This window comes from Fonsecaea monophora (assembly GCF_001642475.1).
Source record: "Fonsecaea monophora strain CBS 269.37 chromosome Unknown Scaff79, whole genome shotgun sequence".
NCBI lineage: Eukaryota > Fungi > Ascomycota > Eurotiomycetes > Chaetothyriales > Herpotrichiellaceae > Fonsecaea > Fonsecaea monophora.
Genome location: NW_019174010.1, coordinates 26704 through 53066, shown reverse-complemented (window position 1 = coordinate 53066; position 26363 = coordinate 26704). Strand labels below are relative to the sequence as shown.

The window sequence follows — 26363 nt, the reverse complement described above, 5'->3', positions numbered from 1 at the left end:
TGTATACTGTGCCAGGGAGTTCTCAAAATTGTTTCTTCTCCACTTTCACCAACGCATCAGCACAAACCTTTGCACTTTTTGCAATAAAACTCGAATCCTGGCCGCCCAGGATATAACCCACGCCCAACTCATGCAACGCCCAGCCGTGGATCGTGGGATTGTCGTAAACCCCACCAAGGCCCATGATCTTGCCGTGCTTCTTGCACGCTTGACTCACTTTTTCCATCGCAGCCTTGTACACCGGGCTGTCAAACTGCGAGGGAATGCCGAGCTCGATGGATAAGTCGTTGGACCCGACGAGGAGCACGTCGACGCCTGGGACGGAGGCGATGGCATCGAGGTTTTCCAGAGCCTCCTGTGTTTCGATCATGACGATAACGGTCGAGCCCAGTTCGTTCGATTCGGAGATCACGACGGAGTGTGGCTGGGCCGCGTATGCGAACTGGGGGAGTTGCCCGGTCATCGAACGTTTTCCGACTGGCGGGTATTTCGAGATGGAGACGGCGGACTCGGCCTCAGCTATGTGATCGGTCACAATGGAATCCAAGTATCCTTCTCACTCTCTCCCTCGTGGTATTTTATGAAAAACGCGGAGGCAAGGAGAAATGAAAAGCGCCAAAGCCGCAAAGAGAAGCACGCTTCAGGGCATTCGCGGATAAGGGGCCGCTTATGTGCGCGTGTGCAAAATCCAAATATAGCCGCCGCTCAATCCCTTGACACATACCTCTTGTGCTCACATGCGGGAAAATGACGCCCATGGCTCCTCCGTCCAACACCTTCTGGACGAACCCGTCGCCGCACTGGTACGGGACTCTCACGAACGGAGTTATCCCCGCCAACAGACCCGTCGTGCAAAGCTGGCTGGCATCGCTGACAGACAAGGTCGAATGCTCGAGGTCGATGAAGAGCGTGTCGAAGCCGGCCGAGGCTGCAATCTGCACGACCGACGCCGACGGGGTGAGTTTGATCCCGAATGCCTGTGCTCATATATCTGGCTGGTTATGATGACTTGTTCGTCTCAAACAGGGGTTTCGACAATGTTGTTCTAGACGTGGCCGGCAAAGTAAAGATGGGGGAGGAAGAGGAGGTGAAGAGGTGCTCAGAGGGACTGGAGAATGCGAGATCGAGAGACAGGAAATTTGGGGGGTGACTATACCTTGCACACCGAGCCTGCCTGCCGGAGGCGATATAGATTATTTGGGAAGATTGTCGGCATGGTCTGTGATGTTGCTCGTGTTTTTCTTCTTCTCCTCGAATGCTTTGCTCACCCTCCAGCCTTGTAGCCCGTCAATCTATGCGTGCTCAGATTCCAAGAACGTTGGCGATGTACTTGACTCGAGGGAGGAAGAATACCCACTCTGCCGAGACCACATGGTCTTGCATATAAATCAATCATGTTCTCCTCCATCTCCCCATCAATCAGTAACTCCTCCATTGAGGCCTTTTTCTTCGCGGCCGGCCCTTCCCCGCGTGCCCCGAGGGTAAAAAAAACTCAATGGGTGGAAAAAAAAGGGGGTCAGAGTTGGAGAGACTCGCCTCCTCCATGGACAAGTATCGTGGAGAAGTGCGAGCTTGAAGCCACCATTATTCTGGTTCAAACATACATCCGATCAAGCAACCTCCTCTCGGGGAGAGTTGTTCCGAGAGGGTGCGCAGCCTGGTCTCTCCCTGCCTTCCCAAGTCACTTTCCTAAGCAAAGCCAGAGGAGGGAGTGGGTCGGAGATCATGGACCTGTGGTCACTCACTGGCCGGGCCGGTGCATCCATTTCCCCTCTGCTGCTGCAAGCTCCTAGAGGTAGGGATGTACTGGCTGACTGGTAAATTATGTGATATGGCTTCGAGGGGGACTCTGCGGTTTCGCTGGATCATTTTTCCGGCCTTTGCTGCTCTGGAGGGCTCGTTGACTCCCTGACTCCCTGGTTCCCGTCCACTTACGGCAGGTACGCGGCAGAAGAAGCCCTACGTCATCAATTCATCTCTCCCTGGTGGCCCTTGCGCAATCATTGAACAAAGTCTCAGCCGCAGGGCGCTCACTGCTCCTTCTGTCATAGCCACTGATGAGAGATTCAAAAGGTCGCTGATCCTTTTATATTCTCATTCCTACGATCACGGCGCAGAATCTAGCTAATACACCTGAACCATCTGTCGGGCAGTGTATACACTCACTGCCTCCTTCTGCAAGTATAAGGATTCGCGACCTTTGAACAACCAGCCCCTCCAGCGCGATGGCCTGACCACTCGTACTGAGTACACCTGATAACTAGACCGATAGACTGGATTCGAAACCGTCGAGTCCTAATCACCACCACCATGGCCGATCCCGAACCCGGGCATTCGCCCGTCCAAGCCACGACCAACACCACCGAATACGCGCCTCTCCTCCCGTCCGACCGCCAGTTCATCTCTGCTCTCCATCAATCACAGGACTTTATCGCTTGCCACATCGTCAAGATACACGGCGAGGACAGCTCGGTGTGGAAGCTCCGTCACTCGCTGCAGCACTGGTTCTCGTCCAAATGGGGCCACTACTTTGTGATCCTCCTGGTCTCGGCCGACATATGCTGCATCTTTGCCGATTTCCTCATCAGTCTACACATGTGCGAACATGCCGGGGAGGAAGGGTTCAACTTGAGGGCGTGGCAGCGGGCAAACGACGTGCTTGGCTATGCGAGTCTGACCTTCTCGTGTCTGTTCATGGCGGAATTGCTGGGCAGTGTTTTTGCGTTTGGGTTCAGGTAATGAATGCCCTCTATATCTTCTTGACAGTCATCCATCCGTTAACCTCAACACTTCTGGTGCAGGTACTTCAACAACTCGTTCCACATCTTCGATGCCCTCGTCATCATTGCCGCTTTCATCATCGACGTCCTGCTGCGCGGTCCGCTGGAAGAAGCCGGCTCCCTTGTCGTCGTCCTGCGACTCTGGCGCGTGTTCAAGATTATTGAGGAGTTCTCCTCGGGCGCCGAAGACGAAATCGCAGAACTGCAGGAGAAGATTGACGAGCTGGAGCAGGCCAGGGACGACGTCCTGAAAGAAAACGAGCAGCTCAAGCACAGGCTGAGGAGTGGGTATAGAAATGCCGACGGGGATGGACATGTCGGTGACGGTTGATTGTGGAGTGGCAATGCGACTTCAACGCCCGAGGTCTGGATTCTAGAAGAAGGCAAGAATGGCTCTTTCCCGACGAAGAACTCACCGGTGTACACCATATAGCCGTACAGGTCACAGGTCACAGATGCGGTGGAAGCACCAGAATACCCCTAATGCAGCACAAGCGAGGAGTTTGTCGGCGAAATACACGGTCTGTTCGACGATCCACGGGTTTTGGTGTCCACCTCTACGAACACACCTTTGTGTATAATGACCAGCCACGTAATGAATTAGAAGGACATGATAACACGTATTGATACAATGAAGAGGAAAGATTTTCATTTAATTCTGGGGAGCTCTGAAGATGTATGTGTGTATGTAGCTTGTTTTTCGATACATTTGCAACTGTCTGTCGTCAACGAGCCCTGAGCCCGGCGGGGACGTTTGAAACCAAAGTCCACCCAGCCGTGATCGTGACCGTAATGGGGCATGTCCTCCAAGATGGGAAGATCCGAGCCCAAAAAAAAAACAAGGAAAAACGACAGGGGAGAAAAAACCAGGCCTATCCGATTGGCGTGGAGGTAGAGCATTCTGAGACAATAGCCGGGACGACACTTTTTCCAGGCGGGTCGGTCAAGACCGGGCACGGTCGCACTCCTCGATGAACCGGTAGATGCCCTCAAGACCCTCGTAGCCGTTGTCGTGTCCGTTGTTGAGTGAGTGGTCGGGATAACTTTCTCCTGTGGAGATGTTGTTCCGTGGCTGGAAAAAGTACATGGCGGCGACATCTTCGTCGTCATCTAGCAGTTCACTCTCGTGCAGGCTGGAATAGTCCCGCGGGCTGGACATCCAGGGGTTTTCGGCCAAGGCGTCGTCGATTATTTCAAACGCGTCGGGAGACTTGCTCGTGACTGAAATGTGCGAGAAGCCCTCAGAGGCACGTTGGGGAGGGGTGAGCATCTCCTGCCACTCCACGCGGTCTTTCTTGATGCGCTTGACTGGTCGATCGCCGAAGCCACAGATGGAGTCCATGCAGCCTGCCTCACTGGCCGTCTTGCTGGGTGCAAAGGGAAACAACAGTGCGATTTCCGTCCCGTTCCTTGCGTCAAAGTCCTCGTCTTGGCCCACCATGCCGCGCTTGATGTTGAGTTCCCGACACAGAGCCTCCACAGTATCTGCGTCGCAGCCAGGAAAGCGGACGCGGAGGGTCGTGCTATTATGCAGAACAATGGGGAGGTCGCCCAGTGTTGCCAAGTGCTTGAGATCGTTCATGACAGCCGCAAGGTCTTTCAACGCGCGGGCAAAATCAATGGAGAGGTTGGACATGAGCGTGACGTTGTTCAAGGTGTCTTGTTGGGCCTCGTAATCACAGGACGTGGTAGAAGGCGAGCGAGGGACACTGGCCAAGGGACCAATGGCGGTAATAGTGGGAGAAACCTTGAAGTCTATGAAAGACCCGGGTGCAGTCTTTGATGACATGTCCATGGTATGCCTGGCATCTTCTTGAAGGCTAGAAACGGCCCGGAATCGCTTCTCGCCAGTACGGGGATTGGCTCCATCAAAACGAGCTTTTTGTCCTGAGAGCCAGAAAGCTCGTACAGCCTGCGAGACATTGGTCACCACCTGTGCTTGCGCCGCAGGAGAGTGAGAGAAGTATCTGGCTCCACCGACTCGACCACCTCCTAGTCCATAGCCACCTGCGTGACGGCATAGAGTACCCCCAGTAAGGTTTGGTCGAAGGGTCGATGCGAAGGGAGCACGGCCAGTCAGTCGCCCTACCGCCGCAGCAGTGCGTGAGGAAGGATAGGATGCACGAGTCGGACGGGCTTTCGAACCAGACTGCGAAGAGTAGTGCCTGGTGTTGTTGAAACTGTGCAATTTTGTGCTGTACCAGCGGCTCTGGGTCTGCCGGATCTGTGCAAGGCGGTTGACGGGTTGTTGACGTTGAGAGACACGGGCGTAGGCAGGCTGGACGTCGGCCTCGAGTGGTTTGGTTGCCTGCGGGATCTTGTCACGAATAAACCTCCCCGTCTTCTCGGCGGCGAATTTGACCAGCCTCATGGCCTTGGAGACCAAGAGGTGTCCTCCCGACGACGCCATGATGTTTACCCACCAGGCGGATGGACACTTGTTGACAGTGATGGAAGGGGAGGGATAGAGAAATAGGCAAGTAGGTCAAGTCATGGATGTTGAACGTTGAAGTTGGGGTAAGAGATTCGCCACACAGAGGGGATCGGATTGGATCGGGAGATGATTGGCTGGTGCCTTGAGGGCGTCAAAATATTTCTCCGATTCCGACGCTTGGCCTTTCTTACATAAGCCACCGATGGCCATGCACGTGCCATGGCATGGCATTTACATACTTTCTGGTGCAATCTCATCTGCTCTGATCGCTGCATGATAAGCTGGCGAGCTTTGCTGAAACGAGAGCGTGGTTGATCAAGCTCACAACACAAGTCAACAACACGCACGGGATCAGCCCCTTTTTCAATCCCTAGACTCTCGATAGACCAGATCGGTGGCGCACACGGCTGGGAGTTTGGCGAGTCTGGGAGTCAAAGTCGCGTCCACTTCTGGAGCTGGCACCGTAGCCCAGCACGCCAGCCCAACCATGAGGATAAGGCTGGGTTCGGTAATCTGCGACACGCACGACGCCTTCTTGACTTTTTGTCTCATGGAATTGACAGCGTCATGTGTCAAATCTCCCCTGGTCGCCCCCCTGCTTGCCGAGTCCCACGAGTCCTAATTCAGCCTCTTGCAAGCGAGAGTTGGGCTCAAACTGGTGTAGCGACAAACGCCAACGCCAGTTGTCCGTCGTGTGGCTTCTCCGTGGGCCTGGCTCGATCAAGGCTGGCTTTGTTCGTCAGTCTTTTTTGTTTGTCTTGTGTTTGCCTATTCTCCCCCGCTCATGAAGCTTGCCGTCATCATCATATTCTCCTTCCTTTGTCTTTGTTCACTTTGCCTTTGGGTCTGCATGGGCTGGCTGCGCCAATCATGGATCTCATTTCCCGTGGCCCCTTCTAAACTCTTTTTTCTCAAATCCCAAGGCTGGAATTGCTTCCACAAAGTCGATAGTTTCCTGCCCGGGTGGGGAAATGGCTTGTCACTCACGAACAGCTCGGACAGCTCCCTGCAGCTTCAACACGGGCCAAAAAGTCTGCCTTTTCGTGTCGCTTGCTGAGTGGTCCCCGAACTGGCAATTCCTAGCCATTCCTGGCCATTCCTGGCCATGCCTCTGCTCCACTGCTGGGACCTTCGCTTCTCCTTTCACCTTCTAGTCGCTCTTAGGAACACCATTTCCCACCCCCAGAATCTTCCCTCGCGGCCTCTCTCAGCCGCATGGCATCCAGAAGGTTGGATCGTCGAATGATTTCACGTACCCCCTTGCTTGTCGTCTTCCCCTTTCAAGCATGGTTTTCTTGGTGGACCCCGATTCCACCGTCAACGTGGCTAACTAGGATTGAGTCCCGAGAATGGGTTGGGCTAACAAGGTTCCTCTTCTCGTCCACACCGATGTTGATTCATGGCCTAGAAGCACGGGCTCGTGTTCTTTTGGCCCAGCCTAATGAAATCAAAAAGTTCAAGTAGGCACCTGTTCCCAAGCTTCCTCTCCTCTGTTATCAGGCCTTCACTGTTTCTCCTTGCTCTTGACAGTTGGTGCTCAAACACCTCTGAAGGAGTCTCTGTTCTCACATACCCCAGGGATCTCATAAACAAACAGTACACAAAACGTCATGGAGCAACTATGTGCTCTCTCCTCGCACAACCCGCGGTGCTTTGCTTCTAAACCTCAGCCTCAATCTCAACCCCAACCTCAACCCCAACCAGAGACGGCCTCTCAATCCGCTGCGAGACTACTATTTAAATCACACTGGAAACTGAACACAGAGTCATCCCGCGAGGAGCCCAGATTACGGAGGGTGCTGGGCCATGTATCAGTCTACGACCGAACACGGACCTTCACAAACCAAACACAGCAGACACATCAGCCAGCTGCGGCAGAAACAACAAGACCCGAATCAAACGAGCTCTCGGAATACATCCAACACCAAGTACCTTCGTTCAAGGAATTCCAGGCCGCGCTCGAAGCCCAATTGGCGACGATTGCACAGATCAGAGCCGCGGCGGCACAATACAGCAATGCTGAGGAGTATGGCAGTGACGAAGAAGATGACAGCGACTATGACAGCTGCGACGGCGAATGGTCTGACAACGAGGACACCTCAGCCGAAAGCGACGACAGCAGCTGCACCGACTACGAGAGCGAGGGCCAACGGTCCGAGTGCTCCAGTCCCACCTTCGACTCGGTGCACGCCAAGTATGACACGCAGGACCAAGAGGAAGATATATGGGCCATTCGCCCTCTGATACCCCTTGTCAGCACCCGCTCCGCAGCAGCTTCGGCTACGGGGTAGGTGCTTGTGTAGGGCTGAGATTCTCTTTAGGGAAACCCATGCTGGCCACTGGCCACTACATGTACCGAGTACTCGCTACTCGTATCCTTTTTTCAGCTTCTCGTGTCTGTCGTTCTTGGCGCGGAGTTTTGATGGGTTTGGGGTTTGGAGATTCGCGCTTGGGTTTGTCTCGAGCCAGGCGGACACATGGGAAACAAAAGCGCATGTTACTGGATGGACAGATGGAACCTTTCTTTGTTTTTCAGAATTTGGGGGCCTTTGCCCCTTGTGATACCCAAAAAGGTGTAACCTGGAACTATATACAAGGTGAAATGAATTCTCTGGTCTGGTGCTCGTCAAATAGCTGGACGACGCACACACACAACACACAATATCGTGCCGACTCTCTCAGTCGTGCATTTCGAGATTTTTGTCTTGCCGTCTTGTTCCCCACGAGTATCATTCCTTTCTGTCGATCTTCTTTTTCAAAATGCCCCAGAGATCATATATAGCTGACCACTGCGGGGAATCTTCGATTCATCTGTCGCCATAACTCCACACGGGTCGTTGTGCCCAGATAACCCGCTCCCTCGAGAAGAAACATTCGAAACGCCTTTCTTTATTACACCGTTATGTCCTGTTATCATCTTCTGGAATGAGCCACACTCTAGTGCTTGTTGCCCAACGTCCGGTTATATTCTGAGCTCTCGGCGAACCATTTGGTGCTGTCGAGGGTCGAGTTCCGCTTGGAGAAGCGATTGGCCATCCGTCCACCTGATCTGGCAGCCTGGAGAGGAACATCCTTGTTAGCCTTGACTCTTGGCAGAAGAAAGACAGACTGTGTATGTTACGCGTCAAGCTTGGGGAGGAGGGAGAAAGTTTAAAACAAAGAAGCATTCATGGGTAAGAAACCCCTCGATGTTCGGTAAGACTTACCCCATAAGCCACAGCACCTGCAGTTCCAACAGTCGCCACGGTGAAGATCCCTCTCATGAATTGTCTGTCCTTGGGGGACATACTGGGGTGGGCTTGATGTGATACGGCTGTCGAAGCATATCGAGCAGGGGATGTGAGGCGAGGGCCCATCGCCATGACAGAGCGTCGTGAGATAATTTGACGAATAGCGTTCATCTTGGCGGTTTGATGTTGTTGGTTGTATAGAAGTAGTAAAACTTGGGGAAAGGAAGGCTTTGTTCTGGGTTTTTGTTTTGGAGCTCTCACAGAAGAATTGCAAGGTTGAGTTGAGTTGTTTGTTGGTGTGACCTACCGTGATTCTATCGCAGGCTCATGACGAGGTTTTATCTGTTGCGATCTGGTTGCTCTGGCCAGGCACAGATTTACTTGCCCGACTTCATCCATTGGTGGTGGACAGCGTAGAGTGTGGTTACTCTGCAGCCATCAGTACACGGCAATCGATCTTCAGGAACCCAGAACTCAAAAGAACACAGGTATGTAGTGTGATCGCATCACCAGTTCGCAGGTAAAGAGGACGAGTTCTCTGGTGACAGGCACAAAAGGTGATCGACGACGGCGGCCTCCGGGCCATGCCACAAGGGGAGACTGGTCTCTCACGCTCTGGACGGGGAGATGCGCAGGATCCAAGGCTGAAGGGGGCTGAAAGGGAGTAGGATGGGAGAGAGAAGTGAGTGGTCGATCCAACGGTAGAGGAAGAATCGAGCCCCACAGAGATGGCGCAGATGGTCAGGCCACGAAGATTTATTCTAGTCATAAACAAATCATTTCACTCGATTTTGCGGTGTCATAGTCGTCATTACAAATTCAATCGACCTGTCTCATGCCCGGGAGTCTGGAACAATCTCCGCGTGGGTCCAGACCCGTCCGGTAATTTTTCCACGTACTGCAGGTACCGCTACCGAGGCGCAGCATCAATTCTCACACTATTAGTGGTCCTGATGATACAGCTAACAGCTTGGCAATACAACTGCTGGGAGGCGTGGTGTGACCGAGGGGCTCTTACTCACCCTCTGGCAGCGCCAACTCTACCCGAACACCCTTCTCTGCGCTCCTGACTGGAAATCTCCGGATTTGCTGTGCCGAGTTCCCAACGTCGTCACTCGACTTACTTCTTCTACAACAAACACCAAAATCTCCACCGCTGTCTAAATTCCCTCTTAACACCGTCATTGTGGCCTGACATTCTCCTGCCCTCGAACACTACCCGCCCCAGGTCGCCCGCAATCACTCCGTTTAGTGCTGAACGACGGTCGCAATCGGGCTGAAGCGAGGACAGCGCCGACAAAAGACTGGTAGACAAACCTCCGAGTCAGCGCTTGGTGGATTGATTCGGCCATCGCGAGACGGTAATCTTTCGGACCTCGAAGGTCCTGTTGTATGAACAAAGCCTCTGAAACCAAAGGAAACCAACGGGACAGCAAGGCAAAGTAGTCATGTCGGTGGACACAATGCCCTTTCGGCAGCTGTTCCACCAGCAGGACGGCTCTCCTGACTTTGACGGACAACCTGCATTTCAAACTCTGCATCCCCAGCTGGCCATGGTCGTCCCCGACTCGATTGATTTCACGGGGTGGCATGAGATGGACTTCACCACTGCTCCGCTCACTACCACTGCTTCGTCACGGGGGACACTGCACTCACACCAACCCCTCGACCAAAAATACTCAACCGCCATGGACAGAGATCAGGATCCGTTGGCGTATCTTCACTCTTCCAATCACCGCCAGGGGTCGACGGGTAGCCTGATGACCTCTTCTTCCCATCAACAGTCTCCCGAGGCACGACGATCCTCAGGAGACATGTACTCTAACAACCAATATTCCTACTCTCAGCTTCTCAACATGGAGGCAAATCTTCCACCCATGGATCAGTCGAGGCTCAGCTCACGCGCTGATGACGATGCAACTATGCTAAACAACGACAACAGTCTCACGACAACATTATCACCTTCAGACTCTGTCAACACCACCCGCTCCATGAGTAACCTGGATCCTATCGCTGCTTCGATAGCATCCAAGACGGATTCAACCGAAAAGCTCTGTCCTCTCATCGCAGGCCAAGTAGACAGCTGCCAGCCACAACGCTGCGGCCCTGACGCCCCTTGCATGAACTTCACCACTCTGCCACCGATTGAGGAGTGCACCTCCGTCCCCTGCATCACGGGGTCGACGACCTCGCCCAGTGAGACCATGATCAGCAACGACAGCATGTCTGTCGAGCTACATCAGCCGCCCAGGTTGAGCTCGAGGACAAACACCAGCACTTCTCGTTCTTCAGCCACCCGACGCTCATCAAGTTCCACCACTGCAACCACCGAGCTGCCTGACACTGTCCCTCTACCTCCTCGAAGAACTTCGGCTACCAACGCCCGCCGTCAAAACCGAACCAGTCCGACCATGACCACAGCTGCGTCATTGGCCTCGGATGATGAGGACGAAGAACAGCCGACTGCGAAGTCCACTGCTCCATCCAAGGCGGATGCCAAACAACGAGCCAAACAAGCCCACTCACTCGTGGAACGCAAGTACCGCGAAAACCTCAATGCCAAAATCTCCCAGCTGCACAACACCCTCCAAGCATCTCATTACGGGCCCAAAGTGGGCGAGGATGGCGAGATCGAAGCCGCGAACTCGGCCAGCGGTCTCCCTCCACCGAAGGTGCGCAAGAGCGATGTGCTAACCGAGGCCATGAACTATGTCAATCAGACTGAAGTCGAAATGCGACACATGGAAAACGAAATCCACAGATTGACCGAAAGAGTTCGGGTATTGGAGAAGCTGGTACGTTGCGAGGACTGCAGTCTGCTGAAGCAGATGGTGAATCTTCAGGTTCAAGCGGTCTAAATTGCAGAAAACAAGGGGGAATTTGTGAAAGTATTCCCAGGATTCTGTTAGGAGTACCGGCGTTTGTGACGTGGGATGGCTAGGCCAGAGAGCCACGAGAGCCATGAGGGCGGCCTTGAGTTCCTTTTCTGGATGAAGTTTCTTGATGATTTCCAACTGCAAAGAAATGAGTTGGTCCGCGACCAATTGTGCAATTGTCCTTGTTAGATGTCGCTTATCTTGGGAAACCAAAATGACCTGTTGAGAATGAGAATACCAAAGTACGAGTACCTTGCTGCCCACCGACTCGTATGAATAAGCGGGATGGAGAGCTACGTTTGATCAGTGTATATAAATACATACATACCACACACATGATATATGTTACCAAGTGCTTGGAGATGAGTTTATGAGGAGTTATACCATGTAATACCGAGGACATGAACATTGCATGTATACAAGTACACCGATTTGATTTGACACGACTCCCTTTACCATATACGTCGTGACGGGGTACACCTGGATGTATCTATTTATTTATACACTGTTCACCGGAGTGTTCTCTCCCACGATCATGGCATTATCTGTACCGAGGACTCGCTAGATTATCTCTCTCTCTCCCTCCCAGATAGTTATGTAGGTATCTTCCAATTCGGCGAGTGAACAAATGTACAATGGACAGTGTACAGTGCATAATATCTCATCTCTCTTGAGTCCCCTTTTGCCCCGTGTTGCGAATTGAGTCCCCTGCTTGTTCTCCGCCTTGGAAAATGAGTAGATAAGTACTCGGTGCATGAATCGCGTTGTCACCATCACCACCACAATCACGATTACGATCACAACCAGGTAAGTAGCAGGTGGTAACTAGCAGAATACCCATGTAGATAATGTGAGATTACCTACGAGGTACCGGTGCGGGTACGAGTTCGAGTATGTCATAGATTGTCATAAAGCGCAACAGTGCATGCTTGTAGTCATATGAGGAACGCTGACAGATGGGGGAAATTACCCATGGTACCAGGTACTTGGTGCGATTAGAGCAGAAGGTCCGAGTAGAGGGTTCTTGTACGTACAACTCTGTGCCTAGGAGTTATGCCTTGCACGTGCGAAGTACGAGGTAATAATATAATTATTACTGCCTTCCATTCCATTCCTGGCTCGGCGTGTTTGACGTGTTTCAACTGCAGCGTAGAAACTGACAAACTCGCCAGGGTACTAGGTAATTATGCAAAGCATGTACCACCGAGTATGGTAGCCTGAAATTGGAACTGTATTACGCACATCATCTATATATGTTCGTTCGGTACGTATGTACTTGTGTGACAAAATAACCAAAAAAAGGTTTTGATCCTCCGAAGATGAGACTGGGGTAAAAAGGAAAAATGATGGGGCTTCTTTCTAGCCCTCTCGAGATCAGAGACAGAGACCGCAACTGTAACTGAACCAGCCGCCTTTTGCGCACATAACCGCAAGCAAAGTCTTCCTTCTCTTTTCTTTTCTATCGGTGGATAGGTGGACAGGTGGGCTGGTGTGGATTGAACAAATCTTTTCTGGACCTTCCTTTACTCAATCTCAATCCTCACGCCCGCGCCTTTCAGGGCCTCCATATCCTCCAGACTCCGCTTGGGCAGGTCGATGCGCAGCAGGCCGCCGTCGAGCCGGGCCTTGAGCTCCTTCATCTCGACGTCCTCGGGCAGGGTGAAGGTGCGGCGCCACGCGCCCACGCGCCGCTCCGACAGCAGGATCGTGGGCGTCACGTCCGCCAAAGCCTCCTCGTCGAGCGTCTCGTGCGACTTTTCGCGCTGCAGGGGCCCGCCGTCAGTCTCTTCCTGAGGCTGTGGGTTGACATAAGAGAGAAGGTGTTAGGTTATTTGGTGTTTCGAGTGGTCTTTTTGGTAGAGAAATGGAGAAGGGAGAGGAAGGGGGAGGTGGGAATAGGGTTATGTATTGTGTGAAGGTAGGAGGAGAAGATAGGGAATTGTGTAAGGGAAAACAAAACGTACCTTGCCGTGGCCGGTCTCGGTGGCCCATCCGTCACCCTCGCCCTCCCACACCTTCTTTCCTTCTCCTTGGTCCAGCAGTCCGATGTTTCTGGGCCGGCTGGCCACGCCCTGCACCAGCAATGTGTGCGGGCTCATCCACGTAATCACCAAGTCGCTCTTGTTCTCCTCGGTGACGCCGGGAACCTCGATCTCAATGTGGTACGCGCGCACGGTCTCGCGGATATCCGTGGCTGGGGCGAACGCGGTGCCCGACTTGGGCGCCGACACGCTGCTGGGCGCGTGCGGTCCCTTGAAGTGCGACTGCAGCGTCGCGTGGTGGAGCGACGTGCGCGGGAACTGGAAGTGTGACGGCTGCGACGGGTGTGGCTGCACCGGGTGTTCTGGGTGGCCGAGGGCGGCCGAGACTGGGTCCGTCTCGACGAGGCGGATGATGTAGTTTGAGGGAACCGAGTACGGAAGGCCGGCCATGATTGCTTTTGTCGTTTGTTGCTGTTACTTTTGTATCTTGTCTTTCCGGCGAGGACTTGGAGAAGTCTGATTCGAACTTTTCGATCGGTACTTGTACCTGTACTTGTAGTGGTTTCTTTTCCGGAGGAATGGGATCAAAGAGAAAGTAGTGGAGACAAAAAGAGTTGATCGCAAGCCGGATCAAGGGAATCTTCCAAAACCTCTAACTTGGTATCTTTCCTTTTCCAATGGAATTTTAACCTCAATGGTGTCGAGATGAACTTTTAAGTACTCGTAGTCAAAAGAGCGAAGGTGTCTGGGTTTTATAGATCTACCAAAGCAGGTCAGCAAGGTTTCAATGGGACGGAGACGGGGGAATTACCACTCTTGTACTTGGGAGGAGAGTTATTGCGTGCCTGCTCTTGCTCTTCCCTACACCCGGATCAATTGGATCGTTGTGTTTAATCCAAACATGTGGCCAGCAAGCTTGTCCTCATCGGCCCAGTCGACCCCGAACCCAGCGACCGTGACCCGTTGATCGACGCCGGCACCGTCTGATGTCTTCTGAGGAGAGAAAACGACCCAACCACACGTGAGGACGGGCTTGCATGCGTCTCTTCCCACCCCCGCCATTCCTCAGGAGGCATGGGATTGCGCACAAAAAGGGTATTCCGCTCGATGCTTAGACGGCCATGACTGGATCGTTGAAGCATCTTTGGACCAGTGAACTGTGCCCCGCCCCTGCATGTTGCTCGATGTTCCATCATACGATGGTCCACTGAGGGACTAAGGCTCTCGCCTATAGCGGCACCCGGCGGGACAAGGTTTGCAGTAAGATCTCATGATGAGGAATTGGATCGATGCGGGGAAAAGGGGAAAAAGCCTCTTTTACTAGGAAAGCGGTACGAGGCATTACTTACTCAGTTACCACTACTACCAAGTTATGGGCTGTGCTGCAGGAAGGGATTGATTCTAGCCAGGCTGCCAGGCCAATGCTGAGTCCTGAACGTCGGTTTGACTTTTACGATGATAAGGATTCAGTCGGTCGCGTCCGGCCAAATTAGATAATCCAGTACCCAGTGCCGCAGATGGTCCCGTATTTCGCTCAATTCGGAGACTTCCAAGAAAGAGAGGTTCTGTCTGTGCTCATTAAGGTGTCTTTGTTACCCAGCGTACTTGTAATGAATGGATAGCAAACACGCGCACAAGCACTGCTGCCAGCGCCTTAGTGAGATATGCACGACATGGAATTTCTCAGCAAAGCATCATAAGCACGTGGGACAAAGGGAAAGTCACTCACTCAGATGTCAGATGGTGGTGTGATGATTTTTTTTGGGGTTGTTGGGCCTAGCGAGGACAAGGGATGTTCGCTTAGTTACTGGTGTTGGGGGGCCTCATCGCTATTGCAGATCCGGTGCTTTTGTGGGTTTGCCCATCGGAGCTAATGAGGCCGAGCCCTTCAGACCGCCCCTTGGGTCCAGAGCCTTGCACAGCCTTGCGGCATATACTGCGCAAGTACAAGTACCATACTACTAGATAGGTACTTGTAGAATACCATGGTGATGCCGAACAAGTGTCGATAATAGATTGTCGCATACGTCCAACACTTGATATTGAACCATATAGTCTACATACTCGGACTTGTACTTGTACGTATACTTGTATAAGAGATACTATCACATGGAGGTAAGAGTACTTTTACAAGTCTTTGCAGTCATAGTTCTCAACCTTTGATATTTCATCTAAAAACAGTTGTCTGAATGAGGATTCAGTTTTCCGGGGAAGTAGAAAGGCCCGCCCCTTTCCCTCCAACCGTCATTACTCGTACTTGCTCCCAGCCTTTCGTAGAGCCGTAGTGGGGTTTCCCCTGGTGCCCAATGGTGTCCCTTATGTCCCTGGTGTCCATAGTTTCCCAACCAAACGCCTTGTGCCGCCTGAAATTACTATACACGGGCTTTTTGCACCAAATAAGATCCTCATTCCCCCAAAAAACCATCGTGGAGTCATGTCGTAACTGTTGATCACATGCTCCTTTCATCGCTTTCTTCAGAGATGGTTATTCCGTGCCTTCATGTCTGAGATGAGTTCGGCGTGCATGATGCTGGCCAGTTGGTTCGCGGCGCCCTGTTCGAGGCTCAACTTCCGCCGTGTCAGGGCGGGCTCTCCAACGAGACCGTATCTCTCTTCCAAGTTCTCTTCTGGAAGGACAGTCTGGCAGTTGCATTTGTTGTGGTGGTGGCCGTAGTGATGGCTCTGGGCCGCTTCCTTGACCGTCATCTGCACCGGCGACACGGTTCCACTTTTGTGGTGTTCTTGGGCGACGACGCCAACGGGGCAGAGACACGAATGTCGTCGTTTGTGGTGGGGTGATGGTGGAGGAGTGAGATCTTTGGGCATGTGGATGTCGGGGCAGAATCCGTCCCATTCCTCCTCGCTCGAGGAGCATTCGTGGTCGAGTGGAAGGCGGATTTCTTGCGAAGGACGTCGGAGGTGGCATCGGGTGCACAGATGTGGCCCTGCTCCGCTAGCCGAAGACAGTCTTCTTAGAAGCGGATGAAGTGGCTGGTCTACTATTGTCAGTATCTGTAACAAAACGTCCCAGCATGGGGTGTGAACATACTCGGAGACTGAGACCTCTCGGAACCGTCCGCCCTTGGGCGAGAGGGGAGGGACGTGGATGAAAACATCCCATTGAATTGATCGTATTGGACCATTTCGGACAATTGTTCAACAAGGTGTAGTAGTGGGTTGACCTTGAAGTGATGTGATTGAGGACTTTGTGATAATGTTCTGGCTGTTTGTTTGGATTGGTAGAGTGATGAAAGAAAAGGGACTTGAAGACCTGGTTTCTCATCGCATTTTATGGACTTGATAATCCACTGTATGGGCAAAGCAAAAGGGTTCCGCTCCGCTGATCAGGCTCGTTTCCCGGTCCAGACAGCTGAGTGGTCGGGAGGATCCTTCGATATGCAGTGTATCTGGTGACGGCCGGGACAGTTTGAGAAGGATTGGGTAATGGTTGTGGGCACCTGATCGATCAACCCACCAAAAATTCCCTGGGCGTCGGGGCGGGAGTCCCTATGAGACGCAGGGACCCCTAACTCGATGGGGGATTCTAGGCGTGGCCATTAAGGAGGAAGCTCTAGTGGACCCTAAAATCTCCTAGAAGCCCCTAAAAGCCTCCCTGTGTGCCCCGGAAGCCGCCGCGGTCGAGACCCCCAGAGGCTTCGGTGGCTGCTTAGGTGCCTCTCGGCACGACTTCAGCCCAAAACACCGATCCACTTGTTTCTTGTTTCCCGTTTCGCCGTCACGCCACATTTGACTTCGTGCACTGTAAATGGCTCTTGGGTGGTCATGCACTGCGTCAGATCTTTTGTTAACAGATACGCAGGATCAAACTCTTGGTAAGCGCCGTTGAAATAGTCTGGTATTCGAGATCTCAATGACCATATTCGACAGAACAGGACAACAGCGTCGGTACGATGTGGAATCATCTCAGCAGATGGACAACGACTGCTAAGTTTTGGTCTACATTGTCAGCATGATACGAGTTCCTGCTGGTAAAAGGACAATATTTCCAAGCGAGAGTCGATCTATGAGGTTGTGGTGAAAGCTGCTGGATATCACGCGTGACAATGCTACTGGCTTCCAATCCCTTTCCGAGACATCTTGGATCTAGTGTTGAACAACAACGGCAAGGGTATCGAACAGAATACAAGTGACGCAGGAGGAGCAAGCTTGCGTCCTTTCCCCGTCCGTCTGTGTCAGAAAGCTCTGGATGCAGTCACCTCGAGACCGTCTGTGGTCTGCTCAATGACCTAGAAAATGGTCAAGGAGGAACCTCGCAGACATCGGCAATGCTTGGTGCGTGGTAGCCTGGACATCCCCCCGCAAACCCACACAACAACTCATGGGTAGCGGTTTTGTTCTCGTCCCAGAAGGCCGGGATCAGCGGCGCACCGTTGCACGCGGTAGGTGCATCCCGCGCCTAAGGGGGATGGGGGGATTCGTAAGTTTTCACCTCCTTGAAGCGAAACCCGACGCCGTCTCCTGATCTCTTAGACAAGTTTACGAGGTGTTGATCTCAGATCTTTCTTTCATCGTCTCGAGTTCTGGCTGTGATAGGGCAACACATGCTTGGAGGACGCCGGTGCTTGACACTCCACTGTTTTGTCAATACCTCGAGGATTTCCGGCCGATTTACTTCCAGGACGTCTGTTCGAAACGCCTCTGACGGCATGGCGCTATGTCGGCCGCTCATTGTATCTCAATCGACAGGTGTTTCTTTACTGAGAGACTCTTTCGGTGGGTTGGTGAGACCGAGCAGGGACAAGAAGGATGAGATGTTCGATCTTGCAGTGTGCAGCCATAACAGGTGATTCATTCAGCTTCTCTGGCCTCAACCCGAGCCCGAGCTTCGCCGGCCCACCATTTTTGCTTTGTCATTCCTTTCCTTTTTGACGGATAATATTTCCTGTTCAACCACATGGGTCGAGGAAATAACGCAACCGTTTGTCGAGGGTTCTCGACGTTGAGCAGTAAGAAAGGTGAAGCCGAGATATGGAATGATCTCCTGGTGCATATGCCGTGGTAGTGCTCCGGATTGTTTAATTATGCACACTCCACAACGTCTGTCACTGCACGAGCAATCCTTGCTCATCGACCACCTTTTGTGCCAACAAAACTTCTACTCGAGTACTTGACCAAGTACGGATGCGCGTCTTGGGGAATCGGGACTCGGCACCCACGAGCAACATTGAGCATCTCATGCTCCAGGATCACGCTTGATGATTTTTCACCTGTAGTATAGCTATCCAGATTTGTGCTTATGCATGATGTTCCCAGACATGACTTGCATATACTTGTATGCTCTGTGCGATAAGGACAATCACAGTGACAAGTATGGTGGGTGGTGAAATGGATGCTCTCTTGTGAGGCATATATCCCTTTTTGGTCAAGGTCGATTTATCACTACCAGGATAAACTCATTGATTGGAGGAAACTACTCTAGATGCCAACTCACATTGCCTATTACAGTTAGTCTCCCTCCAGGAAGTAAGTGTCCAAGTTCAGAGTCCGAGGACTCGTTTTGTCTTATACGAGTAGTACTTGCATTGCAAGTGGTTCTACTTGACAAATGTATTTGGTACTTATTACTGTACCTCGTATGCTCCGTCAACCAAGAACTCGGAACAAATACTCAAAACACCAATTCAAACAAGGAACATTTAATTTTTGTTTTTGAAAATGGATGTTTTTTTTATTACAGGACCAACCACGGAGAACTATCTGAAGAACTAGAGACTAGAAATCCGTTCGCTGATTGATGCTATTTTGTCGCTTTGTTACACCCTTTGTCGGTTTTTTGAGATCCCAGAACTAGAAGCTAGAAACTGCACGCCCAAACACCATTCATGCAGCTCATGAGAAGGAATGTCATTTCGAAGTCGTCACACTTGTCGTTTTTGTTGGAAGTAAAGGAGTGTGGGTGGAGGTCGCGAAGCAAGCAGGAGTCGCACTGTCACTGTGGATGTCGATGTGTTGGCTGGAGGACAGTGCTAGAGGGAGAGTGGTTGTCGGATTGTGTCGAGGAAGAAGCTGAGGTTGGATTTTTGAGGTTGATGTTCTTGGTTGCTAGAGCTCCGTGGAAATCCTGACTCCGTTGTTGATTTGTGTCGTCCCTTTACTCCTGGCTGATTTCGATCCTCTTGGCCGACTTGGCCTTTTGCAGCTTGGGGACCACGATGCTCAGAATGCCGTTCTTCATGCTGGCCTTGACTCTCTCGTGGTCGACTGGGTTGGGGAAGGAGAAGGAACGCGCGAATTCACCCACGCTGCGCTCCGACACCCAGTAAGTGTGCTGGGGCTCCGACTTTGCGACCTCCTTGGAGCCCGTGGTGGCCACTTCTTTGCTGCCGGATGCGGCGGCTTCTTCTTTCTTGCCCTCGCCGCCGGCGGTAGCGCTGGGTTTGCTGCCTTCTTCTCTAAAGCTCTCGGTTCGGCCCTTCACGGTGAGGGTCTGTTCGTCGGCAAACTCGATGATGACATCCTTTTGGTCGATGCCGGGCAGCTCGCCCTCGAGGATGTAGCTGTCCTTGGCTTCCTTGACGTCGAACTTGGGCGCAAAGGTCCGGGATGCGTTGTCAGACAGCTTCTGGAGCTCGGAGAAGGTGTCGTTGAAGAGGTTGAAGAATGGTCCCAGCTCGGAGCGGTAGGGACCGAATGAGGATGGGATGCGCGGGAAGAGAGCCATGTTTCTTGTTTGAGTTCGCTTTGGCTTGGTGACGTGCGAGATTGTTGGAGTAACTCGGTGTGGAAGTCTTCGAAGGGTATTAGACATGAAGTGTTTTGATGTTCTGATCTGGTCTGCTGAAAGACTGTCTGATGGGGGAGAGATGAGGTATGATTTATAGACCTGAGGTCCCTAGGTTTGTACCATAGAGGGTGGAACTCACCTTGACAACACCCCGGATGTCGAAATATGCAGAAATGGCGTGAGATTTCTAGAGAGTTCAGTCGATTCCGCTTTTGGATTCTCGAACTTTTGTCACTTCCATTTGTAGAATGGTGCTGCCTACTCTGAGGCGACAAGGCCCCGCAATGATGGGTGGTGACCTGACGATCACGGTTGGGCAATGTGATAGAAACCCATCATGTGAAAGGAGAATCAATGCAGAATGCAGCGTCATTACAAGTATTGACCCATAGATGTGTCTGGAAATTTCGGGCACTTGGAGCGCAGGGGCCACAGTAAGTTCTAGGTCGTGGCTGGGCGGGCAGCTTCCCCGCACAACATCTCCCAGGCACACTCACGGACATCAACCGCCTATTGGGCAGGGTATCAACGGCACTGGCTTGCAGGACGCCACGAAAGGACACCATATGGGACACTCTTCCAGTCATTACAATCGAGAATCATCGAGAATACCGCCTGCATCAAGACGACCTTCAGCCTGCGCCCATCCAACATCAAACAGGAATCTAGCGGAAGTTGACAGAAAACAATGTCGAATCTATTACAATTCATTTCTACTTTTGTTGGCTCACATCCCTGCTTTCTTCACCTTTGAGCCAATCTGGTAGTCGACAGCATTCTCCGCAGGGTTTCCGTTGTCAAGCTACAAACAAATGGCCCACGGCGCTAACGGTCGAAGCCTGTCCTCTACCCGAACCTACATACTACCTCCCCGTCTCGCCACCTGCATAGGGCACTGTGTTGCCTCCTTCCGACGGCCAAGCACAGGACAGAAACAAGACCAGACGTCTACGTTTGCCCACGAATCGTCATACCTGGGCTACCCTAAAGCACGCCCATCCTCCTAGCTTCAGTCTGTCTGTTGTTGTGCCACTCCTCCTACCTCTAGTCCTATGCCTCGTTTCCTTCTACTGGGCTACGGTTGTCCACTTTTCTTCTTTTTCTTCCATATTCTAGCCGTGTCGGGAACTGTCGTTTCTCCAGAACAACAGTTATGATGAGGATCAAATGGAAGCTGCCGTCACACTACCTGTACTTGTATGGGTCTGCAGTCCCCTGTCGTGGCAAGGTTCATGAAATGAGGTGATGGCTTCTGTGTCGCGGAATTGCTGGGCGGTGAGCCGGATAGGGTAGTGGCGACGTGTCTGGCGCAGAATGGAATACATGGAGCAGTATCGACTACGACAAATGGCGAGACAAGGGAGGGAGATTGAATGCCCAGCCTTGATCAAGTGCTATTCATTGACCTCACGGAAGAGATGGAGGCGGACTCCACTGCCGAAAGGACAAAGCTTCAGCCGCCACCAAGGTCAAGAAGTACTCCGCCAGTCAAGGCGCCTGGGGCAGAACAGGCAGTCGCGGTGACACAGCTCGTGGTGAGTCCGGTCCGCTACGGATGAGCTTGTGGAATTCTCGAGTAGCTGAGCTGCTTGTCATCTGCTTCGAGAACGGTCGATGACGACTCAAGGGCGGCACAGATCATGCTACTTGTAGGAAGAAGATTGGGTCAACACGGCACAGGGCCCTGGAAAGTGACAAAATGAGGTAAACGTGCTTGTCCTCGTACCAAGTATGTACTTGGTAGAATCGAGTACAAGTACATCAGCGAGGGTTGAGGACAAGGGGGTTTGAGTCAATTGAAAGATTCTATCAGGAGACGAATTGTATTCGATACCAGGTAACCAGGTTGATCTACATCCCTACCTAAAGAGGTATTCGTGCATCTGATACTGTACCCTTTACTTATAGATGAGAATGCTGTGAGTAAAAGATTCTTTTCGATAGAATTCATTGTAATTAGTACTAGTACTCGTAACTGAGCGCTATCACAAACAGCCTCGCCAGGATGGCTTTTTATCCAACTTGACTTGATGTCGGACTTATGTAGTAGAAACTCCAAACCCACCATCAGGGTCTCGTGCGTCGTCCCGCCGGCGTAATCGGCGTAGCTTCAAATATCTTCGCTCAACGCACCACACAAAAGTCTGGAACTGTGCTTCGGGAAATACAAGGAACAAGTAGTTGCAGGACTCGCTTCGATTCGTGAATGTCTTCCGCCCCGGATCCGTTAATTCTCGGTGTCTTCTGGGAAGGATCCTAGACCTGGCCAACCACTTTGAGTGTCGTGGCTCTTCTTGCTGGCCTGGGATATGGTTGATGGTCTCCTTGGCGGTTCAGACTCCTTTGCCTTTGGCGCTGAGTCTTGTCTGGATGTCGACGGAGCACCTGAGTCGGTGGATGCTGTGCGGAGACTTTCCCTTCTGGGAGCTTCGGAGGCGCTTGAGTAAGTACCAAGACCTGGCCAACCCCAGCTATCTTCGGCCTCGTGGGAATGTTCACCCATATTGTTCTCATTGAGTTTAGACGAGGCCACAGCCTGCAAGGACGGACTGAGCGAGCCGTTGTTGCCCGATTCCCCATTTGCGGAGACGGGATTTTGGTCTTGAGCTTGGCTCTCGCTAGGGAGCTTCTCATGTTCATGGGCAAGCGAGTGCCGGATTGAGTCCATGATGTGACTCAGCTTTGAGTCACGCCTATGATGTGTCTCTTCAGCGACTGGATTCTCGGTGCCGGCCGGGGTGTCTGAGTGGTGGTGGCTGAGTGGATTCCAGGTCATTTTAGTCATTGTGTCGTGGGGTTTCTGGTTGCCAATAGTTGCTTTGGCGGTTATCAATTCGATTGCAGTAGTAGATGTGTTTTGGTTCTGTGCTTGATAGATAGCGAACGATAACGAGGCTTGAAAAATGGTGAGAGCCAAGTCCTTTTATATGGAAAACTCTATCAATGTAAAGAAGCAATAACACGCCGTAGGATTGGGTATATCACGCGGTCTGAACAATGACGGGTTCGGCTAAATGAAACCATGATCTACATCACGTACAGCTCCAAGTACCGGCATTGAAAAAACGCATCACGTTACCGGGCATTGCAGCGACATCACACCACGGATACGCCGAGCCCTCGGCGGCTATGCCCGAAATCGCGCAAAAGAGGGAATTTCATTCCGTACCTCACCAATCATGAGACTGCTGGTGCGCAATAGTGGTCAAAACGTAGAGCCAAATGAAAAGATGGATCGTCAGGCGGACCAGCAAATCCGAATAACACAGAAGACGATGAGAACTAACATGAAAGGCAGTGAGAAGCAAAGAGGACGGAAGGGATGATGCTCGATACCGAGTACTTGTACCTACATCTAGTGGAAGGTTCGCCGAGACACTAATTATGTCAGCAGCTTCAAATGACAGAATGACAGGGGCAACTCGGCATCTCATGACATTCTGCACAACCACCAAAAGGGAAACTGAACAACATCACCTCATTTCAAAACACACATCCTGCTCGCATGTGGTAAGCTTCACTCGTCACTCCATGCTAAAGTCGTGTTGCTTCAAAGGAAGCAGGTCATGGTAAGTGGCAGATATTCATGCTGCACAATCTAGCAAAGGAGCGTGGATATTGAGGAATATCCCTCGTTACTTGGAGACATGTCGTTGAGCAAGATGAGATGAGTCTGGAAATCTCACAGAGTGCTAACGCAAGAACTTATACCTTCGCAGTGGCAGCGCCACCAGCCTAATTCTCCGACCCCTGACTAGATCAATGTGCGCCCCAATGCGCGATTACGACGACATCTCCTGCTCGTCACTCGGTACGGCCTTAACAAGGTTTTGAAAATGAACGTGGTCCTATCTTGCATAAACATGGCTTTATGATGCCCTAGGAAGGTTTTGCCAACGGTCTATGCCCCTGTTGGCTTCGTTTTGACGCGGCTTCTACCTATTTCGTGGCTCTTGTGAGGCTAGACTGCACCCAGACGCTCCTTACAGCCATGCACGGCGCCTTCAACAAATCGCCCAAAGTCCTTCTCGCTCGCGAGTCCTGAACATAACTCATACGGATTCGTACAGCCGTCTTCTTACTGCACAACCTCCGTCATCAGATCCTCCGGCCACCGTGGGGCGTCTTTACCGTTGCCTCTGGTGCCTACATTATAACCTAGCCGGACCTGGTCGTCGGTAAATTTGATGATTGGTTTGATTGTACGCACGACGGCATCGATGGCTTTGCTCGGCCTATCTTCAAAAAAAGACGGATGGAGGATTTGGCTGTTCTTCATGAGCATTCCCATATACCGAGGGATGAGGTAGTTCATGTTGTGGTAACACCTGATGACCCAGTAAGTTTAGTGCCAATTCACTGTCGGGAGGGCAAGAGATCGTGTCAAGAAAACTCACCGGAAGACTTGGTTTCCGTTCCTCTTCCAGACGTCATGCCAGACGGGCTCGGGGTACTCTCCCACGGAATCTGCAAGCCATTGGTTGTAATAGTTCAGTGCGACATCCACCTTGAAACTACCACCTTCCTCTGCACGTCTCATCAAAGCGCTCAAGATCCCCGTCACTCCGGCAATGCCTGTCATATAGTCACTATTGGGGAAGACAGGAGTAACCGCCTCGTTGTTCTTCAAACCCATAGCTTTGCCAAAGCCGGCAGAAATCCCCACGCATGCATCACTGATCTGCTGCCATCCCGAGCGGTATGACCAAGGACCGTTCCAGCCGTAACAGTTCTCCCGAACCGAGATGATGCCACGTTCCCGATCTTTGACCAAGTCGATGATCCCCTGTTGGCCGAAGCCATACTTATCGAGCACACCCGGCCGATAGCCTTGAACTACGACATCTGCTTCTTTTATTAGATTTCGGAGCTTCTCTTTTCCCTCTTCGGTCTTCAGGTCGAGACTGCATTGCCATTTGCCCCAGGAGAGGTCAACGTGTAGCCCACTGAAATCTACAAGATTCGGGGAGGTAACGCGCATGACACTTGCCCCCAGTTCGGCCAGACCCCTAGTCACAGCTGGTGCGGCAATAACACGTGTCAGGTCGATGACCTTGAGCCCAGCTAGAGGCCTGGCTGCCGAAGTCTGAGGAGTCGACGGCCACCAAGAAGGCTTCTGCGCAGGATTCGGGGCGGGATGGATCTCGAAGAGCCCGACATGCGCATTTGCCTTGCCGTGTTCAGTGGCTCGGAAGGAGTCCACGGTCTCTGCTATCACCCCGGCTTGCTTATAGACGTCGGATGCGAGGTGCTGCATCTCGGCCGAATCGATGGTAGCCAACTTCTCAATGAAGGGCTGCATCGCCTCCTCCCAGGTCTTGAGCTCAGGTCGATCTTCAGGGAAGCCGATGCTATCGAGCGATGGCTTTGGATTCATGCTCCCATGCAAGTGAAAATAGCGACCATCTTTCGTCTGGTAGATATTGGTCACGCAAGACCTGTACAAACTCGATGCCATTTTGTGGAAGTCGTAGTTGGGGATTATGTCGTCCAACTTGTCGATATTCTTGGACATGGAGATGGTGCGGTCCGTGTCTGGGTGAATCTGCCAGAGAAGCGTCGACATGAAGAACAGCTGGGCATGGTCCGTATTGATCTCGGCCCCTGTGAGTTCCACATTGTATTTGCGCTTCACCAGCGCGTAGACGATGCATGCTTCAAAGGCTTTCAGACTCGCCGCAGACTCGGCGAATCGCCAATTGATGGGGATTGAGGGAAGGTCGGTACCCTTGAAGGTGACGCGCGATGCGAATTCATGAGCTTCCCGAGGAATGTCCTTTGCGATCTTGGGATTCTCCAGCAATGCGCTGGTCAACAGCTTCTTGGACTCAGCAGGGACGGAATAGGACGATATGACATCCGATGGCGCGGCATCGACGCTACCCATGATGGCCGTTTGTTAACCGTGTCCGGTCCGTGGTCGAAACCCAATTTCCAAAGACAGATAGGGCTTTTAAAAAGATGGGTGGTAGAGGTGGAAGAGACTATACATGTTCTGTCATGGACGTATCTATTACTCTCACCGATGCAGTCCGATGTCTTTCTTGAAACGATCTCTCCTCGACGACCACAGGCACAGGGAACCTCGGATCAGCGACGATGCCAAAAGTACCTCTAGAGAGGCGGTTCGCAGGGCTCCTTGTATCTGACTCGAATTCATGGAATAACCCCCGTCGCTCCGTCCCCACCATCACCAAGTGGAGAGGGGTAGAAAGAGGGACTTGGGGGACGGCGAGAACATGATTGGTATTCTACGAGTCAGCGCTCACGAAGCCGAGGAGTAGAACCACCAGAACCGCCGATCCCTTCAGTTGGT

At 52.1% G+C, this 26363-nt stretch overlaps 11 protein-coding genes across 11 annotated transcripts; 3 read left to right on the top strand and 8 right to left on the bottom strand.

Moving 5' to 3' along the window:
• Window positions 1–22: 22 nt before the first annotated feature.
• AYO21_08768 (hypothetical protein) lies at window positions 23–1216 on the bottom strand (the record flags this gene model as incomplete). Its single annotated transcript, XM_022658711.1, has 3 exons — window positions 23–519; window positions 725–977; window positions 1157–1216. The coding sequence occupies 3 exons, from the start codon at window positions 1214–1216 to the stop codon at window positions 23–25; spliced, it is 810 nt and encodes a 269-aa protein (XP_022508969.1).
• A 1094-nt stretch (window positions 1217–2310) lies between these two features.
• Window positions 2311–3111, top strand: AYO21_08767 (hypothetical protein; the record flags this gene model as incomplete). Its single annotated transcript, XM_022658710.1, has 2 exons — window positions 2311–2735; window positions 2802–3111. The coding sequence occupies 2 exons, from the start codon at window positions 2311–2313 to the stop codon at window positions 3109–3111; spliced, it is 735 nt and encodes a 244-aa protein (XP_022508968.1).
• Window positions 3112–3723: 612 nt separating this feature from the next.
• On the bottom strand, window positions 3724–5190 carry AYO21_08766 (hypothetical protein; the record flags this gene model as incomplete). Its single annotated transcript, XM_022658709.1, has 1 exon — window positions 3724–5190. The coding sequence occupies one exon, from the start codon at window positions 5188–5190 to the stop codon at window positions 3724–3726; it is 1467 nt and encodes a 488-aa protein (XP_022508967.1).
• Window positions 5191–6824: 1634 nt separating this feature from the next.
• On the top strand, window positions 6825–7505 carry AYO21_08765 (hypothetical protein; the record flags this gene model as incomplete). Its single annotated transcript, XM_022658708.1, has 1 exon — window positions 6825–7505. The coding sequence occupies one exon, from the start codon at window positions 6825–6827 to the stop codon at window positions 7503–7505; it is 681 nt and encodes a 226-aa protein (XP_022508966.1).
• Window positions 7506–8151: 646 nt separating this feature from the next.
• AYO21_08764 (hypothetical protein) lies at window positions 8152–8615 on the bottom strand (the record flags this gene model as incomplete). The annotated part of the gene is made up of 2 exons (XM_022658707.1): window positions 8152–8322; window positions 8421–8615. The coding sequence occupies 2 exons, from the start codon at window positions 8613–8615 to the stop codon at window positions 8152–8154; spliced, it is 366 nt and encodes a 121-aa protein (XP_022508965.1).
• A 1292-nt stretch (window positions 8616–9907) lies between these two features.
• AYO21_08763 (hypothetical protein) lies at window positions 9908–11302 on the top strand (the record flags this gene model as incomplete). Its single annotated transcript, XM_022658706.1, has 1 exon — window positions 9908–11302. The coding sequence occupies one exon, from the start codon at window positions 9908–9910 to the stop codon at window positions 11300–11302; it is 1395 nt and encodes a 464-aa protein (XP_022508964.1).
• A 1541-nt stretch (window positions 11303–12843) lies between these two features.
• AYO21_08762 (hypothetical protein) lies at window positions 12844–13752 on the bottom strand (the record flags this gene model as incomplete). Its single annotated transcript, XM_022658705.1, has 2 exons — window positions 12844–13116; window positions 13285–13752. The coding sequence occupies 2 exons, from the start codon at window positions 13750–13752 to the stop codon at window positions 12844–12846; spliced, it is 741 nt and encodes a 246-aa protein (XP_022508963.1).
• A 2025-nt stretch (window positions 13753–15777) lies between these two features.
• On the bottom strand, window positions 15778–16128 carry AYO21_08761 (hypothetical protein; the record flags this gene model as incomplete). Its single annotated transcript, XM_022658704.1, has 1 exon — window positions 15778–16128. One exon carries the CDS (start codon window positions 16126–16128, stop codon window positions 15778–15780), a length of 351 nt encoding a protein of 116 aa, XP_022508962.1.
• Window positions 16129–19414: 3286 nt separating this feature from the next.
• On the bottom strand, window positions 19415–19984 carry AYO21_08760 (hypothetical protein; the record flags this gene model as incomplete). Its single annotated transcript, XM_022658703.1, has 1 exon — window positions 19415–19984. The coding sequence occupies one exon, from the start codon at window positions 19982–19984 to the stop codon at window positions 19415–19417; it is 570 nt and encodes a 189-aa protein (XP_022508961.1).
• A 2290-nt stretch (window positions 19985–22274) lies between these two features.
• Window positions 22275–22832, bottom strand: AYO21_08759 (hypothetical protein; the record flags this gene model as incomplete). The annotated part of the gene is made up of 1 exon (XM_022658702.1): window positions 22275–22832. One exon carries the CDS (start codon window positions 22830–22832, stop codon window positions 22275–22277), a length of 558 nt encoding a protein of 185 aa, XP_022508960.1.
• Window positions 22833–24125: 1293 nt separating this feature from the next.
• AYO21_08758 (hypothetical protein) lies at window positions 24126–25934 on the bottom strand (the record flags this gene model as incomplete). Its single annotated transcript, XM_022658701.1, has 2 exons — window positions 24126–24375; window positions 24445–25934. The coding sequence occupies 2 exons, from the start codon at window positions 25932–25934 to the stop codon at window positions 24126–24128; spliced, it is 1740 nt and encodes a 579-aa protein (XP_022508959.1).
• Window positions 25935–26363: the final 429 nt, after the last annotated feature.